The sequence below is a fragment of the Saccostrea cucullata genome, unplaced genomic scaffold (genome assembly GCF_032062105.1).
Source record: "Saccostrea cucullata isolate Sc308-1 unplaced genomic scaffold, CSIRO_AGI_Scuc_v1 ctg837, whole genome shotgun sequence".
NCBI classification, from domain to species: domain Eukaryota; kingdom Metazoa; phylum Mollusca; class Bivalvia; order Ostreida; family Ostreidae; genus Saccostrea; species Saccostrea cuccullata.
Genome location: NW_026929710.1, coordinates 83,612 through 101,346, shown reverse-complemented (window position 1 = coordinate 101,346; position 17,735 = coordinate 83,612). Strand labels below are relative to the sequence as shown.

Here is a 17,735-nt window from a genome sequence, read left to right as displayed (position 1 = left end):
TGCAACAACAAAGAAGGTGCATCTCCTGGAGTACTTTCGTTTTTGAATAAAGAATTTATATTAACAGAATTAGCCAGAATTGCACCTGTGTTGACGATTACATTACTTGCTCTTGCAGTTATGAAGACTGATTTAATAAATTTTTTTTTGCTTTGTGTAAATACCTTTGTATAATGCAATGGTCATTTCTTTCCAAGAGAGATAATTCTAATCATACGTGAGATTTTTTATCGATTTTTTTTTTCAGCGTCAATGCTTTGATTGAGGAGAAAATCAAAATGTTGTTTCTGCTAAGATTTGTGTCTTAAAAATTGGGGCATTTTTTTTTCTATAGGACATTAAGACATCAGATTTTATATATACTTCTCGGGACCCTAATTCTTGTTTAATTGGAATGATAGTTTGAAGTTGAACTTCGGGTTCCATTTTTACAGTGTATAAATTTGAGTTCTCCCCCTCTACCTATAGACCAGCTGGTACCCATTTCACAAAGCTAACTTGGGCTTAAGTTATATCTCAGAAACGAACATTTTCCTAAGTTCATTAATTAGCCTATCTGTTTCTCAAAAACCTCGTCTTTAATTCATTTAGTTCATTAATTAGCCTATCTGTTTCTCAAAAACCTCGTCTTTATCTTCAGATTTTCGCAAATTAATTCTTAACTTTAGGACAGCTAGGAAAAGAGATGTCTTAGGAAGAAACTGAATATGGTGGCTGGATATTTAATATTAAACGAATGGATAATGTTAACGGAGAGAAGGGATAGAAACAAATCTTTGTGAAACAGGCCAAAGCCTTTAATATCTTACTTCATCTTTTTCAATAAATCAAATTATTTCTAAAGTTAAAATATTTTTTAATATTAAAAAAAATTCATTTTCCCTCCTCTTCTTATTTATTTATTTTTTCTCCATTTTTCTCTTTTTCATTGTTTGATTGATTTTTTTGTGTTGTTGACAAACTTACTGTCAACAAAATATACAAATATAATATTCAATGTCCCATACTCTAACATGTTTATCTGTCTTCAATATATCTGCAATAACAAGCGAGAGAAAAAATCATATCAATCATATCTAAATTTAACAGAAAACTAAAAACAATGTTTTGGCATACTTTTTCTGACACACATGCAGTTTCTATTTTCATAAAACACATTTAGGAAATAGTTTGAATTATTATTATTATACTGAGCATTTCAAGATTTTTAATGTTGATATTTTGTTTTCAAACTATTTGTACTTTTACAATTGATTTTCGTATACTAAGGGGACTTATTCATTTTAAATAGGCAAAACCTTTTCTCAAATCACCAGAGCATAAATAAACAAATAATAAAAAAGAAATTATCAAGATAAATAATCTTTTTGTTTTCAATTTGGTAATTAAAAAAGAACAAAAATAAAATACATCGGATTAGTCATTTAGAAAAATGTGTCTCGTCACGAAATATTTTCTACCATTAAGAAAAGTCCCTCATTTGTAGTGTTATATATTTAAGAAATTGTGGTATCTGCAAAATAGACACAGTTTCATCTGATTTTTAAAACCAATGTTAAGGTTTACAATTTCTAACTAAGGCACTATCTATTGATTTGCAAAAAGTTGAACATCATTTGTTAATATCATATTTAAAATGAAATAAAATCCAAATGAACTGCAAAAATTGAACATCATTTGTTAATATAATATTTATAACAAATGAAATTCAGCAAATAATTAGAAACTGTAGAATCGTATTTTAAATAAATTTTAAATTAAATTTCTTTATTGAAATTATCTGCTTTGAGCGAACACAAAGTAGTATATTAATCTATGTAAACAAAAACATGACACTTACCTTGTTTACAAAACAAAGGTTTGGAGCTCTATATCAGTCTTCCATCTACGACAATTGACGTTAATTTTTGATGAACATCAGGGACCTTATTCACAAAGCCTCCGTAAACTTACCGGACCCGTAGACTTTGCGGAATTGACCCGCAGGGGAAAAATTCTTATTCACGACGTCTCCGTAAGTACCGCACCCGCAAACTTTGCGTAAACGTTCCGTAAAATCGGCGGTACATTACGGGACGTCATGACCATCCGTAAACGTTGCGGAAAGGGCAAAGCCCATATTTATGAAATAAAAATAAATTAATTATACTTAAGAATAAATAATTTAACATTTAAATGGAAACACATAAATAATAATTAAATTATACAATTGATTAAACTTTCTTCCCGATCTACTTTTATTTATTATAATCTTTTTTTTTTTTTGCATATAAAGAGTACTCAGTTTTTTAAGTTACGTATAAAACGATTGTTACGTAATATTTTACGTCATACCCGTTATTCAAGAAACTACGAAATGGCGTTCCAAGTCATATTCCAAAGATTAAACAAGAGAAATTTAAGAAGAGAAAGGGTCTTCAGGGACCGGACACATCCTTTGGATATGTATGACGATCAAGACTTAATCGTAAGATTCCGCATGCCAAGATATTGTATTTTAGATATTATAGATTTGTTGGCTGAGGACTTGGAGCCACCCACTATGAGGTCCAAGAGCATACCGGCTTCTCTACAAGTTTTGACGGCCCTGAGGTACTTTGCCACTGGATCCCTACAACAGGTAGTCGCCGACATTGCAGGGGTAAGCCAGCCAACTGTTTCAAGAATAGTCTACAAAACATCTAAAGCTTTATCAAATAGGGCAAGGGAATTCATCAAGTTTCCTGAGAGAATAGCAGAACAGCTTGTAATCAAACAGGGTTTTTCGTGCGAATTTAATATTCCAAATGTATTGGGATGCGTTGATGGAACGCTTATCCAAATTAAACCACCATCGGAAAGGGAAGACGCGTATGTGTGTAGAAAAGGGTACCACGCAATTAACGTTCAGGGAGTTTGTGATCATAAGAAAAAACTGACAAACATTGTTGTTCAATGGCCTGGTAGCACACATGACGCATATGTTTGGAATAATTGTTCGCTGAAAGAGTGGTTTAAAAATCAGCCCTATGTTGGCCATCTTTTGGGCGACCAGGCCTACCCGTTGAGACAATATTTAATCACTCCTCTTCGGGCTCCAAGTACACCAGCTGACAGGGCATTCAATGTTGCGCACAAAAGAGCTAGACAGAGAATTGAAGATACGTTCGGACGATGGAAGAGTCGGTGGCTTTGCATTCACAAATTTGGTTCGTATACTATAGTTTATAACAAGCATGCATGAGATTTTCTAAAAGGCTTGTTTTTCCTCATAAAATTTGGTTATATAATAGTCATAACAACACGTTTTATACACAATATATGGAAAGTCACTTGTCTGGCGTGAATAAAATTATATTCTAAGTGTAAAGAAAATTTTATATACATGTATATTGTAATCAACATAATTATGAATATGAAAAAGCAATCCATTTCTAATTTCCATTGTGATTTGAACAAATTTGAGTCTACGTGACCTGGAGGATGTTTCCATATCAATATGTCTAATCATTGCTTTTCTCTTTCTCTTTGAATCAAGATATTGTTAAATTGGATATCCAACGTAAAGCAAAACGTGAGACTCATAGCTAACCTTTTATCTCCCTCTATATCTCACCCTCACACCCTACCGAATCCGCATTTGAAGAGAGGGGGCACATTTGCCCCCCCCTTGATTTTGCTGTATTTACGCATACTGGTATATATACATATAGAAATTCATTCCTAAATGTTGCACCGATGTGGACCTTTTATTTCTCAATTCTAGTGATAGTTTTATAAAAGTGCAAACAGCCGTTATAACTTCAAGTTTTGGACTTAGTATATATTCAAGTTTCTGTGTAGGTGATTTGATGTAGAATGAGGAACAATTATCTAACATATTTTTAAAAAAGTTTTTCCCTTGCTTGTATATTCAAGCTACACTGTAGAAAGAAATAAAATTCATCATCAATAGTATTACGTGAATAACATAATCTTTGTTCTCGAGGTATTTTCTAAATAAAATATTAATGCATGTGTCATGTTGTAAATTTTGAATTTACCGGGTGTCAGTAAATACAAAATTTACAAGTTGTCATGTTGTAAATTTTGTATTTACTGCCACCCGGTAAATTCAAAATTCACAACATGACACATGTCACATCTTTGAACTTCCCAGCATACACGTACCTACATGTATTCTAAATTGACGACTTGTTGGCTGTCTGTCCCCTCAACACAATGTTATGACAAACGCACTTAACAATTTTCAAGCTGAGTTTAATGTAGGCCACACCAATTTAATTTCTTGTTCGTCGGACATTTGATGAAAGAAAGTACGAGCGGGCTAGCGGTTAAATAATAATATTATTACTTTTTGTAGATAAATTTTTTAGGCGGAGCGTGAAGAAATTTGAGCGGACAATTATATCTTTTTCTGATTTACAGAGTAAGCAGATGAAAAATACGATAAATAGAGCGGAAATAGAACAGAAAATAGCACAAAATTCCAATGGTGCGGGAAATTTTAAATTATATAATATTATTTGTCTTGTTTCGTTTAAATACGAGCGCGCGGGTCCGACGAACAAAAAATTTTATTGGTGTGGCCTTACTTAAGAAAAATATACAGAATGTTTTATTGCATTTGGAATTATCTGCCTGATGCCATGAAAGATAAAAATATTATCTCATATGATTAACATGGTCGAAAAAAAATCATGTAAATTATCACCAAAAAAGAAAAAAAATTGGATGAATTTATGAATATAAATTTTAGAAAATAGAAAAGAATTTTTAAAAATATGGACAGTTTTCGGTCCGTATATCTACATATTGATAAATTTATCTACCATAAGCAGTGTTTAATAAATAGAATAATCTGTGACATCATATGAGGACAGAAATAGAGTTTTAGACTTCACGTAAAGACAAATCGGTATAACATGTGTAAAAAACTGTAACACAGGTGGACCGTTAACCATATGCCTAGCTACAGCTGTACAAGTAATCACAGCTACTGCAGTGCTGCACAACATCTGTGAAGATCGAGGTCTCCCCGTGGAGTTCCAGCAGGACGATGATGAGCAGAATGATGATGATAATGACATGCCAGGCGATGTACAAGATCACTCAGGACAAGAGATTAGACAAATGTTGATAAGAGACAGGTTTTAGGTACTTAAAAAATACAAATTAAACTGATTTCATTTGTGCGATGACATTTGATCTGGCCGGGTATTTGAATTGGTAGCTTTGCGTAATAGGTAATGTTTTCAATATTTAGAAGCTCGGCATATATACAGATATCGGAATGTAAATTTCAGGAGCACCCCCCACTTTTTCAAACTTAATTAAACACCGGAACCTTTTTTTTTTTAGAAATTAGGTGAAAGTTTACAGAGATCTCTTCTTATTCTGTGAAAAAATGGTGAATTTTAGTCACCAAAGTTTTATTTTTATTGTGAAATAAACATGAAGGAGATAATAGATGTAAAGAAGTTGCAGAAAGTGATTAAAATAGGAGCAAGTGTATGTATTATTTAATTTTATTGCATTTCTTTGTAGATCAAAAAGAAAACAGAGATATAACTACGATGTCTAGAACTCATTTGTCATTTGTTTAATTTCTTTTTTCTGGAAAAATACATTGTATTTACCAGTTACATCTTACATATATGCTGTTCATAATGAATGGAACTTTATGTTTTGTACGTACATGCAAATCAAAGAAAACAGTGGATATATGAATTAAAAGATTTATCAAATGCACATTAACATTCCTCATATTTGCATAAATGCACCGTTGAAGAGTTGAAATTCCGATGCATTGCGTTCTGAATTATTACATGTGGCGGAAAATCCCCTGGCCCGCTCATCCATCTCCAAGCGTCGACGCTCTATCTGAAGCCTCTCCCTCTCGATGCCGAGTCTCTCTTTCTCCACATCGAGCCATTCCCTCTGAATCTTGATTAGTTCTCTCTGTAGTATCAAGCTACCGAAGAACAATCATTCAGTATGCTCAAAAACTCGTACTAACGTATAATTATCTCAAGACAAGCTTATCTTTTAAAAAGATGGGTGAGGTAGCGCTATAGCATAATAAAACACAGAAGAAGATATCTGAACCAAATTTTAATTTGCTGCATTAGAATTAAAAAAAAGACAAATTGTTGCATGGAGGGGGGGGGGGGTTACAATTTAGAATAGTAAATCTATAAGAGTGTGCTTCACATCGACAATCGATAACTCTTTAACTCAAAACAACATTCTGTATTTTGCCTTGCTTTCAATTTCGAGGTGAAAAATCAAAGGTCAGAAGAGCCAATGAGTACCTATTTAAAAGATTTCCATTGTGTTACTATTTTTTTTTTTTTTTACCAAAAGCATCAATTCGGGCCCTTCAGTCTGGAGAGCTCGAAAAATATATCCGAGATTGCCGCGATTTTCCGAGTTTTCTGACAGATCCACGAAGGAAGATTAGAAAAGCTATGTATTTATCACAATTTTAGAAATTCAACTGTCATAGTCTTGGTTTCATAAAACCCGACTTACTGTAACTTTTTGTACATTTAAGTGCAGGTTAAACAATAAAACTCTAAACTTCCGATTGTACATGTACATGTATATATATATATATGTATATATCCTGTTCTAGACTGTTAATGCCAGTTTCAATTTCAGAGAATCTATATTTGTACACAGGAGTCTGAAGTTTTAATCGTTAAAAAAAAAAAAAAAATTGCAACTTTGGAACTTGTGCCTAGTGCATTTTACTTACTTTGTAAATAAATGAAGGTTTTGAAAAGAACTATAATATTTTTTTTTCAGGGCACATGAGATTACTTTCTGGAGAAGACATTTATTTTTTTAACTACGAAAACTTAAAACGTAAGATCCCATAGGTGATTTGCATCAATTACACTGTTATTGACTTCCATCGCACAGGCGCTTGTTCCTGTAATATTTTTTAAATTAACCCATTGTATAAAAAAATTATAATATACTATGGGCTAAAAATATTGAAGAAACAAGTGCCGTTGCTTCATTGCTATCGAAAATGGACGGGATGCTACTCAGAAAAATGCAATCAAGGTTTTATTCAAATACTAGTAAATAAAATCACCTCTCATCAGCCTCATATTGAGAAGGCCGCCTTTTCATTTTCTTCGCACAGAAAGCAGATTCTGGTGCTTTTTCACTGATGCCTCCCTCTGCAGTCGTCTGCACCTCTTGCACTTCTTGTGGTGGACTCTCTCCAGAAACAGCTTTGCTTGGTGTCTAAGTGGAATTTGGTACATGATAAACTTGATATTTTCTGCTTATATAATGTCATAAAAAATTATATATATAAATATTTTATAGGTGGGAAATTCATAATAAAATCAATATTTATAATCTGCATTTTTTATGAAGATTTATAACTCATGTTTCTACAGAAGTTTTAAGGGCATACTATCCCTATAATTGTATTTACAGTATCATCTCAGAATGAAGGTACATAAATTAACCGTTAGTAGATGCATATTTTAACAAGAGGCCCATGGGCCACATCGCTCACCTGAGAAGCTTTGACCCCACCCTACCCCACTGATCATAATTTAAACAATTTGAAATCTACACTACCCCAGTATGCTTCCATGTAAGTTTCTGCTTTGATTTTCAGATTTTTTCTATATATTTCTATGTAAAACATTGATTCCACATTGTGGTCCCGCCCAACCCCCGGGGGTCATGATTATAACAATTTAGAATCTACACTATCCCAGGATGCTTCCAAATAAGTTACAGCTTCTCTGGCTCAGTGGTTCTTGAGAAGAAGATTTTCAAAGATTTTTCCTATATATTTCTGTGTAAAACTTTGATTTCCCATTGTGGCCCCGCCCTACCCCTGGGGGTCATGATTTGAACAATTTAGAATCTACACTACCCTAGAATGCTTCCACATACATTTCAGCTTTTTTGACCCAGTGGTTCTTGAGAAGAAGATTTTAAAAGATTTTTCCTTTATATTTCTATGTAAAAGACTGATTCCACATTGTGGCCCCGCCCAACCCCCTGGGGTCATGGTTTGAACAATTTAGAATCAACACTACCCCAGGATGCTTCCAAATAAGTTTCAGCTTCTCTGGCTTAGTGGTTCTTGAGAAGAAGATTTTCAAAGATTTTTCCTACATATTTCTATGTAAAACATTGATTCCCCATTGTGGTCCCGCCCTACCCCTGGGTGTCATGATTTGAACAATTTAGAATCTACACTACCCAAGGATGCTTCCACATAAGATTCAGCTTTTCTGGCCCAGTGGTTCTTGAGAAGAAGATTTTTAAAGATTTTTCCTTTATATTTCTATGTAAAACTTTGATTCCCCATTGTGGCCCCGCCCTACCCCTGGGGGTCATGATTTGAACAATTTAGAATCTACGCTACCCAAGGATGCTTCCACATAAGATTCAGCTTTTCTGGCCCAGTGGTTCTTGAGAAGAAGATTTTCAAAGATTTTTCCTTTATATTTCTATGTAAAACTTTGATTCCCCATTTTGGCCCCGCCTTATCCCCGGGGGTCATGATTTGAACAATTTAGAATCTACACTACCCCAGGCTGCTTTCACATAAGTTTCAGCTTTACTGGCCATGTGGTTTTTGAGAAGAAGATTTTTTAATGACCCAACCCTATTTTTGTCTTTTCTTGATTATCTCCCCTTGCGAGGAGATATGTCCCTTCATTTTAACAATTTAAATTCCCCTTCACCCAAGGATGCTTTGTACCAAGTTTGGTCGAAATTGGCCCAGTGGTTCTTGAGAAGAAGTCGAAAATGTGAAAAGTTTACAGACGGACGGACAGACAGACAGACAGACGGACGGACAGACGGACGACGGACAAAATGTGATCAGAAAAGCTCACTTGAGCCTTCGGCTCAGGTGAGCTAAAAAAAAAAGCGGAAACAAGGATCAATGTAGAAATCACGCCCTCTGTATGACTGGGGAAGTTACTAGAATTGTATATTAGAAAACGCAGAGAAAAAATTAAAACACCGATATGTACACTCAAATTCTGACTTATTATAATTGCTACTAATAAAGAGATTATAGGCGACAATTCGTGTAACCTATATAGGTTATGTAACCTGTAAGCTTCCCCAGTATTACATATTTTCCTTTATTGACATGTAACCCCCCCCCCCCCCTCCCAACACATACACACCTTATATCTTGTCTCTCAAAAAAATCAAAATGACTTTAATAACTTTTAAGACTATGTACAAGTTTATAAAACAGTCATTATTTTTAAAAACTGTAAAAATGATTTTATGTGTGTATATGCAGATATTGAAATTTAGTATGTAAACATCGTTCAAAATTGTTGAAAGTCTCGAAACAAATATATTGTTTTAGATTAAAGTAAATACCAAAAATGACGGAATGAAATTAGGCTTACTTACAGGTGGAATCATGGTGTCTACATACGAGCTGAATCCAAAAATTCTCTCCTCTCCCATTACAGACACAATATCTTCTTCCATTGGGCTTAAAGGTATAATCTCCAATTTTCCACTCCCCGTTTTACAACGTTCTTTCTGGACGGCAGAAGCTCTCTTCTTTGTACCCCTCTTTACATCATCCCACTTCTTTTTAATTTCGTCGACAGTTCTCTTTGAGAATGAGACAGCATTTACAGATTCCAAAATTTCCACCCACGCTTGCTTTTTCTTTGTATTGCTGATCATGTCACTGAATTTTGAGTTGATGACATCTGAACGTTCTTTAACTCCTTGAACTAATATTTCAATTTCTTTCTCACTAAAACGCGGCTTCTTTTTTCTATCTTCCATAATTTCAGCGTTAATTGTCAGAATTTCAATGATGTCATTTTCTTAGTCATGACGTCACAATAGGTTCACGGGACAAAAGAGGTATCAAGAGAATCTATAGATCTAAACCTATGTACAAATATATATGTTACGCCGAAAACGTTTATTATTTATTCATTATTTGTAAATTGCTGGTTATTCATTTATTATTTAAATGATTACCAGTTTCAATAGTGTATATTAAAAAAAAAATACCCCCCCCCCCGACTACGCATTTAGTTAACTAATAATCACAACAGTATGAATATTTTGATTTTAATTGTTATAAATAACCTTTAGAAAGCTTTATTTTTGTTCACTATTAAAATATAAACACGTGATAAAATACTTTCTTATTCTTTTTTTTCTTAGAAGGATATTACTCATTTAAGTTTTGATTCTTTAATTTGGAGTATGCAACATATTTGATTAAAAAAATAAACAAAACACGCTCAAAACTATTAAAGTTTTAATATGTTCATGACTCTTTTTTTGTACAATGCAGGTGCCCGTTCAGCGTGTTTCACTTGCGGAAACTTTCCGTAAATTTCGCAAAGTTTACGGAAGCTTCGTGAATACGCCGTAAACCATCCGCAATCTTTCCGTAAACTTTCCGCAATCCTTCCGTAAACGCTCCGCGACTGCGGAAATTACGGAGGCTTTGTGAATAAGGTCCCGGACCTTATTCACAAAGCCTCCGTAAACTTACCGGACCCGTAGACTTTGCGGAATTGACCCGCAGGGGAAAAATTCTTATTCACGACGTCTCCGTAAATACCGCACCCGCAAACTTTGCGTAAACGTTCCGTAAAATCGGCGGTACATTACGGGACGTCATGACCATCCGTAAACGTTGCGGAAAGGGCAAAGCCCATATTTATGAAATAAAAATAAATTAATTATACTTAAGAATAAATAATTTAACATTTAAATGGAAACACATAAATAATAATTAAATTATACAATTGATTAAACTTTCTTCCCGATCTACTTTTATTTATTATAATCTTTTTTTTTTTGCACATAAAGAGTACTCAGTTTTTTAAGTTACGTATAAAACGATTGTTACGTAATATTTTACGTCATACCCGTTATTCAAGAAACTACGAAATGGCGTTCCAAGTCATATTCCAAAGATTAAACAAGAGAAATTTAAGAAGAGAAAGGGTCTTCAGGGACCGGACACATCCTTTGGATATGTATGACGATCAAGACTTAATCGTAAGATTCCGCATGCCAAGATATTGTATTTTAGATATTATAGATTTGTTGGCTGAGGACTTGGAGCCACCCACTATGAGGTCCAAGAGCATACCGGCTTCTCTACAAGTTTTGACGGCCCTGAGGTACTTTGCCACTGGATCCCTACAACAGGTAGTCGCCGACATTGCAGGGGTAAGCCAGCCAACTGTTTCAAGAATAGTCTACAAAACATCTAAAGCTTTATCAAATAGGGCAAGGGAATTCATCAAGTTTCCTGAGAGAATAGCAGAACAGCTTGTAATCAAACAGGGTTTTTCGTGCGAATTTAATATTCCAAATGTATTGGGATGCGTTGATGGAACGCTTATCCAAATTAAACCACCATCGGAAAGGGAAGACGCGTATGTGTGTAGAAAAGGGTACCACGCAATTAACGTTCAGGGAGTTTGTGATCATAAGAAAAAACTGACAAACATTGTTGTTCAATGGCCTGGTAGCACACATGACGCATATGTTTGGAATAATTGTTCGCTGAAAGAGTGGTTTAAAAATCAGCCCTATGTTGGCCATCTTTTGGGCGACCAGGCCTACCCGTTGAGACAATATTTAATCACTCCTCTTCGGGCTCCAAGTACACCAGCTGACAGGGCATTCAATGTTGCGCACAAAAGAGCTAGACAGAGAATTGAAGATACGTTCGGACGATGGAAGAGTCGGTGGCTTTGCATTCACAAATTTGGTTCGTATACTATAGTTTATAACAAGCATGCATGAGATTTTCTAAAAGGCTTGTTTTTCCTCATAAAATTTGGTTATATAATAGTCATAACAACACGTTTTATACACAATATATGGAAAGTCACTTGTCTGGCGTGAATAAAATTATATTCTAAGTGTAAAGAAAATTTTATATACATGTATATTGTAATCAACATAATTATGAATATGAAAAAGCAATCCATTTCTAATTTCCATTGTGATTTGAACAAATTTGAGTCTACGTGACCTGGAGGATGTTTCCATATCAATATGTCTAATCATTGCTTTTCTCTTTCTCTTTGAATCAAGATATTGTTAAATTGGATATCCAACGTAAAGCAAAACGTGAGACTCATAGCTAACCTTTTATCTCCCTCTATATCTCACCCTCACACCCTACCGAATCCCCATTTGAAGAGAGGGGGCACATTTGCCCCCCCCTTGATTTTGCTGTATTTACGCATACTGGTATATATACATATAGAAATTCATTCCTAAATGTTGCACCGATGTGGACCTTTTATTTCTCAATTCTAGTGATAGTTTTATAAAAGTGCAAACAGCCGTTATAACTTCAAGTTTTGGACTTAGTATATATTCAAGTTTCTGTGTAGGTGATTTGATGTAGAATGAGGAACAATTATCTAACATATTTTTAAAAAAGTTTTTCCCTTGCTTGTATATTCAAGCTACACTGTAGAAAGAAATAAAATTCATCATCAATAGTATTACGTGAATAACATAATCTTTGTTCTCGAGGTATTTTCTAAATAAAATATTAATGCATGTGTCATGTTGTAAATTTTGAATTTACCGGGTGTCAGTAAATACAAAATTTACAAGTTGTCATGTTGTAAATTTTGTATTTACTGCCACCCGGTAAATTCAAAATTCACAACATGACACATGTCACATCTTTGAACTTCCCAGCATACACGTACCTACATGTATTCTAAATTGACGACTTGTTGGCTGTCTGTCCCCTCAACACAATGTTATGACAAACGCACTTAACAATTTTCAAGCTGAGTTTAATGTAGGCCACACCAATTTAATTTCTTGTTCGTCGGACATTTGATGAAAGAAAGTACGAGCGGGCTAGCGGTTAAATAATAATATTATTACTTTTTGTAGATAAATTTTTTAGGCGGAGCGTGAAGAAATTTGAGCGGACAATTATATCTTTTTCTGATTTACAGAGTAAGCAGATGAAAAATACGATAAATAGAGCGGAAATAGAACAGAAAATAGCACAAAATTCCAATGGTGCGGGAAATTTTAAATTATATAATATTATTTGTCTTGTTTCGTTTAAATACGAGCGCGCGGGTCCGACGAACAAAAAATTTTATTGGTGTGGCCTTACTTAAGAAAAATATACAGAATGTTTTATTGCATTTGGAATTATCTGCCTGATGCCATGAAAGATAAAAATATTATCTCATATGATTAACATGGTCGAAAAAAAATCATGTAAATTATCACCAAAAAAGAAAAAAAATTGGATGAATTTATGAATATAAATTTTAGAAAATAGAAAAGAATTTTTAAAAATATGGACAGTTTTCGGTCCGTATATCTACATATTGATAAATTTATCTACCACAAGCAGTGTTTAATAAATAGAATAATCTGTGACATCATATGAGGACAGAAATAGAGTTTTAGACTTCACGTAAAGACAAATCGGTATAACATGTGTAAAAAACTGTAACACAGGTGGACCGTTAACCATATGCCTAGCTACAGCTGTACAAGTAATCACAGCTACTGCAGTGCTTCACAACATCTGTGAAGATCGAGGTCTCCCCGTGGAGTTCCAGCAGGACGATGATGAGCAGAATGATGATGATGATGACATGCCAGGCGATGTACAAGATCACTCAGGACAAGAGATTAGACAAATGTTGATAAGAGACAGGTTTTAGGTACTTAAAAAATACAAATTAAACTGATTTCATTTGTGCGATGACATTTGATCTGGCCGGGTATTTGAATTGGTAGCTTTGCGTAATAGGTAATGTTTTCAATATTTAGAAGCTCGGCATATATACAGATATCGGAATGTAAATTTCAGGAGCACCCCCCACTTTTTCAAACTTAATTAAACACCGGAACCTTTTTTTTTTTTTTAGAAATTAGGTGAAAGTTTACAGAGATCTCTTCTTATTCTGTGAAAAAATGGTGAATTTTAGTCACCAAAGTTTTATTTTTATTGTGAAATAAACATGAAGGAGATAATAGATGTAAAGAAGTTGCAGAAAGTGATTAAAATAGGAGCAAGTGTATGTATTATTTAATTTTATTGCATTTCTTTGTAGATCAAAAAGAAAACAGAGATATAACTACGATGTCTAGAACTTATTTGTCATTTGTTTAATTTCTTTTTTCTGGAAAAATACATTGTATTTACCAGTTACATCTTACATATATGCTGTTCATAATGAATGGAACTTTATGTTTTGTACGTACATGCAAATCAAAGAAAACAGTGGATATATGAATTAAAAGATTTATCAAATGCACATTAACATTCCTCATATTTGCATAAATGCACCGTTGAAGAGTTGAAATTCCGATGCATTGCGTTCTGAATTATTACATGTGGCGGAAAATCCCCTGGCCCGCTCATCCATCTCCAAGCGTCGACGCTCTATCTGAAGCCTCTCCCTCTCGATGCCGAGTCTCTCTTTCTCCACATCGAGCCATTCCCTCTGAATCTTGATTAGTTCTCTCTGTAGTATCAAGCTACCGAAGAACAATCATTCAGTATGCTCAAAAACTCGTACTAACGTATAATTATCTCAAGACAAGCTTATCTTTTAAAAAGATGGGTGAGGTAGCGCTATAGCATAATAAAACACAGAAGAAGATATCTGAACCAAATTTTAATTTGCTGCATTAGAATTAAAAAAAAGACAAATTGTTGCATGGAGGGGGGGGGGGGGGGTTACAATTTAGAATAGTAAATCTATAAGAGTGTGCTTCACATCGACAATCGATAACTCTTTAACTCAAAACAACATTCTGTATTTTGCCTTGCTTTCAATTTCGAGGTGAAAAATCAAAGGTCAGAAGAGCCAATGAGTACCTATTTAAAAGATTTCCATTGTGTTACTATTTTTTTTTTTTTACCAAAAGCATCAATTCGGGCCCTTCAGTCTGGAGAGCTCGAAAAATATATCCGAGATTGCCGCGATTTTCCGAGTTTTCTGACAGATCCACGAAGGAAGATTAGAAAAGCTATGTATTTATCACAATTTTAGAAATTCAACTGTCATAGTCTTGGTTTCATAAAACCCGACTTACTGTAACTTTTTGTACATTTAAGTGCAGGTTAAACAATAAAACTCTAAACTTCCGATTGTACATGTACATGTATATATATATATATGTATATATCCTGTTCTAGACTGGTATTGCCAGTGTCAATTTCAGAGCATCTATATTTGTACACAGGAGTCTGAAGTTTTAATCGTTAAAAAAAAAAAAATTGCAACTTTGGAACTTGTGCCTAGTGCATTTTACTTACTTTGTAAATAAATGAAGGTTTTGAAAAGAACTATAATATTTTTTTTTCAGGGCACATGAGATTACTTTCTGGAGAAGACATTTATTTTTTTAACTACGAAAACTTAAAACGTAAGATCCCATAGGTGATTTGCATCAATTACACTGTTATTGACTTCCATCGCACAGGCGCTTGTTTCTGTAATATTTTTTAAATTAACCCATTGTATAAAAAAATTATAATATACTATGGGCTAAAAATATTGAAGAAACAAGTGCCGTTGCTTCATTGCTATCGAAAATGGACGGGATGCTACTCAGAAAAATGCAATCAAGGTTTTATTCAAATACTAGTAAATAAAATCACCTCTCATCAGCCTCATATTGAGAAGGCCGCCTTTTCATTTTCTTCGCACAGAAAGCAGATTCTGGTGCTTTTTCACTGATGCCTCCCTCTGCAGTCGTCTGCACCTCTTGCACTTCTTGTGGTGGACTCTCTCCAGAAACAGCTTTGCTTGGTGTCTAAGTGGAATTTGGTACATGATAAACTTGATATTTTCTGCTTATATAATGTCATAAAAAATTATATATATAAATATTTTATAGGTGGGAAATTCATAATAAAATCAATATTTATAATCTGCATTTTTTATGAAGATTTATAACTCATGTTTCTACAGAAGTTTTAAGGGCATACTATCCCTATAATTGTATTTACAGTATCATCTCAGAATGAAGGTACATAAATTAACCGTTAGTAGATGCATATTTTAACAAGAGGCCCATGGGCCACATCGCTCACCTGAGAAGCTTTGACCCCACCCTACCCCACTGATCATAATTTAAACAATTTGAAATCTACACTACCCCAGTATGCTTCCATGTAAGTTTCTGCTTTGATTTTCAGATTTTTTCTATATATTTCTATGTAAAACATTGATTCCACATTGTGGTCCCGCCCAACCCCCGGGGGTCATGATTATAACAATTTAGAATCTACACTATCCCAGGATGCTTCCAAATAAGTTACAGCTTCTCTGGCTCAGTGGTTCTTGAGAAGAAGATTTTCAAAGATTTTTCCTATATATTTCTGTGTAAAACTTTGATTTCCCATTGTGGCCCCGCCCTACCCCTGGGGGTCATGATTTGAACAATTTAGAATCTACACTACCCTAGAATGCTTCCACATACATTTCAGCTTTTTTGACCCAGTGGTTCTTGAGAAGAAGATTTTAAAAGATTTTTCCTTTATATTTCTATGTAAAAGACTGATTCCCCATTGTGGCCCCGCCCAACCCCCTGGGGTCATGGTTTGAACAATTTAGAATCAACACTACCCCAGGATGCTTCCAAATAAGTTTCAGCTTCTCTGGCTTAGTGGTTCTTGAGAAGAAGATTTTCAAAGATTTTTCCTATATATTTCTATGTAAAACATTGATTCCCCATTGTGGTCCCGCCCTACCCCTGGGTGTCATGATTTGAACAATTTAGAATCTACACTACCCAAGGATGCTTCCACATAAGATTCAGCTTTTCTGGCCCAGTGGTTATTTAGAAGAAGATTTTCAAAGATTTTTCCTTTATATTTCTATGTAAAACTTTGATTCCCCATTGTGGCCCCGCCCTACCCCTGGGGGTCATGATTTGAACAATTTAGAATCTACGCTACCCAAGGATGCTTCCACATAAGATTCAGCTTTTCTGGCCCAGTGGTTCTTGAGAAGAAGATTTTCAAAGATTTTTCCTTTATATTTCTATGTAAAACTTTGATTCCCCATTTTGGCCCCGCCTTATCCCCGGGGGTCATGATTTGAACAATTTAGAATCAACACTACCCCAGGCTGCTTTCACATAAGTTTCAGCTTTACTGGCCATGTGGTTTTTGAGAAGAAGATTTTTTAATGACCCAACCCTATTTTTGTCTTTTCTTGATTATCTCCCCTTGCGAGGAGATATGTCCCTTCATTTTAACAATTTAAATTCCCCTTCACCCAAGGATGCTTTGTACCAAGTTTGGTCGAAATTGGCCCAGTGGTTCTTGAGAAGAAGTCGAAAATGTGAAAAGTTTACAGACGGACGGACAGACAGACAGACAGACGGACGGACAGACGGACGACGGACAAAATGTGATCAGAAAAGCTCACTTGAGCCTTCGGCTCAGGTGAGCTAAAAAAAAAAAGCGGAAACAAGGATCAATGTAGAAATCACGCCCTCTGTATGACTGGGGAAGTTACTAGAATTGTATATTAGAAAACGCAGAGAAAAAATTAAAACACCGATATGTACACTCAAATTCTGACTTATTATAATTGCTACTAATAAAGAGATTATAGGCGACAATTCGTGTAACCTATATAGGTTATGTAACCTGTAAGCTTCCCCAGTATTACATATTTTCCTTTATTGACATGTAACCCCCCCCCCCCTCCCAACACATACACACCTTATATCTTGTC

General features: G+C 34.6%; 4 protein-coding genes across 4 annotated transcripts; 1 reads left to right on the top strand and 3 right to left on the bottom strand.

Moving 5' to 3' along the window:
• Positions 1-5,585: 5,585 nt before the first annotated feature.
• On the bottom strand, positions 5,586-7,484 carry LOC134281941 (myb/SANT-like DNA-binding domain-containing protein 4). The gene is made up of 3 exons (XM_062764377.1): positions 7,470-7,484; positions 7,085-7,239; positions 5,586-5,953 (listed from the first exon to the last, which is right to left on the bottom strand). The coding sequence occupies exons 1-3, from the start codon at positions 7,482-7,484 to the stop codon at positions 5,743-5,745; spliced, it is 381 nt and encodes a 126-aa protein (XP_062620361.1). The 3' UTR covers positions 5,586-5,742.
• Positions 7,485-9,333: 1,849 nt separating this feature from the next.
• Positions 9,334-9,856, bottom strand: LOC134281934 (nuclear apoptosis-inducing factor 1-like). The gene has a single exon (XM_062764369.1). The coding sequence runs from the start codon at positions 9,787-9,789 to the stop codon at positions 9,349-9,351; it is 441 nt and encodes a 146-aa protein (XP_062620353.1). The 5' UTR covers positions 9,790-9,856; the 3' UTR covers positions 9,334-9,348.
• A 1,703-nt stretch (positions 9,857-11,559) lies between these two features.
• Positions 11,560-13,697, top strand: LOC134281940 (putative nuclease HARBI1; the record flags this gene model as incomplete). Its single annotated transcript, XM_062764376.1, has 2 exons — positions 11,560-11,749; positions 13,489-13,697. Coding segments are annotated over 2 exons (399 nt in total), but the record flags the coding sequence as incomplete, so codon positions are not given.
• A 452-nt stretch (positions 13,698-14,149) lies between these two features.
• Positions 14,150-16,046, bottom strand: LOC134281939 (myb/SANT-like DNA-binding domain-containing protein 4). Its single transcript, XM_062764375.1, has 3 exons — positions 16,032-16,046; positions 15,647-15,801; positions 14,150-14,517 (listed from the first exon to the last, which is right to left on the bottom strand). The coding sequence occupies exons 1-3, from the start codon at positions 16,044-16,046 to the stop codon at positions 14,307-14,309; spliced, it is 381 nt and encodes a 126-aa protein (XP_062620359.1). The 3' UTR covers positions 14,150-14,306.
• Positions 16,047-17,735: the final 1,689 nt, after the last annotated feature.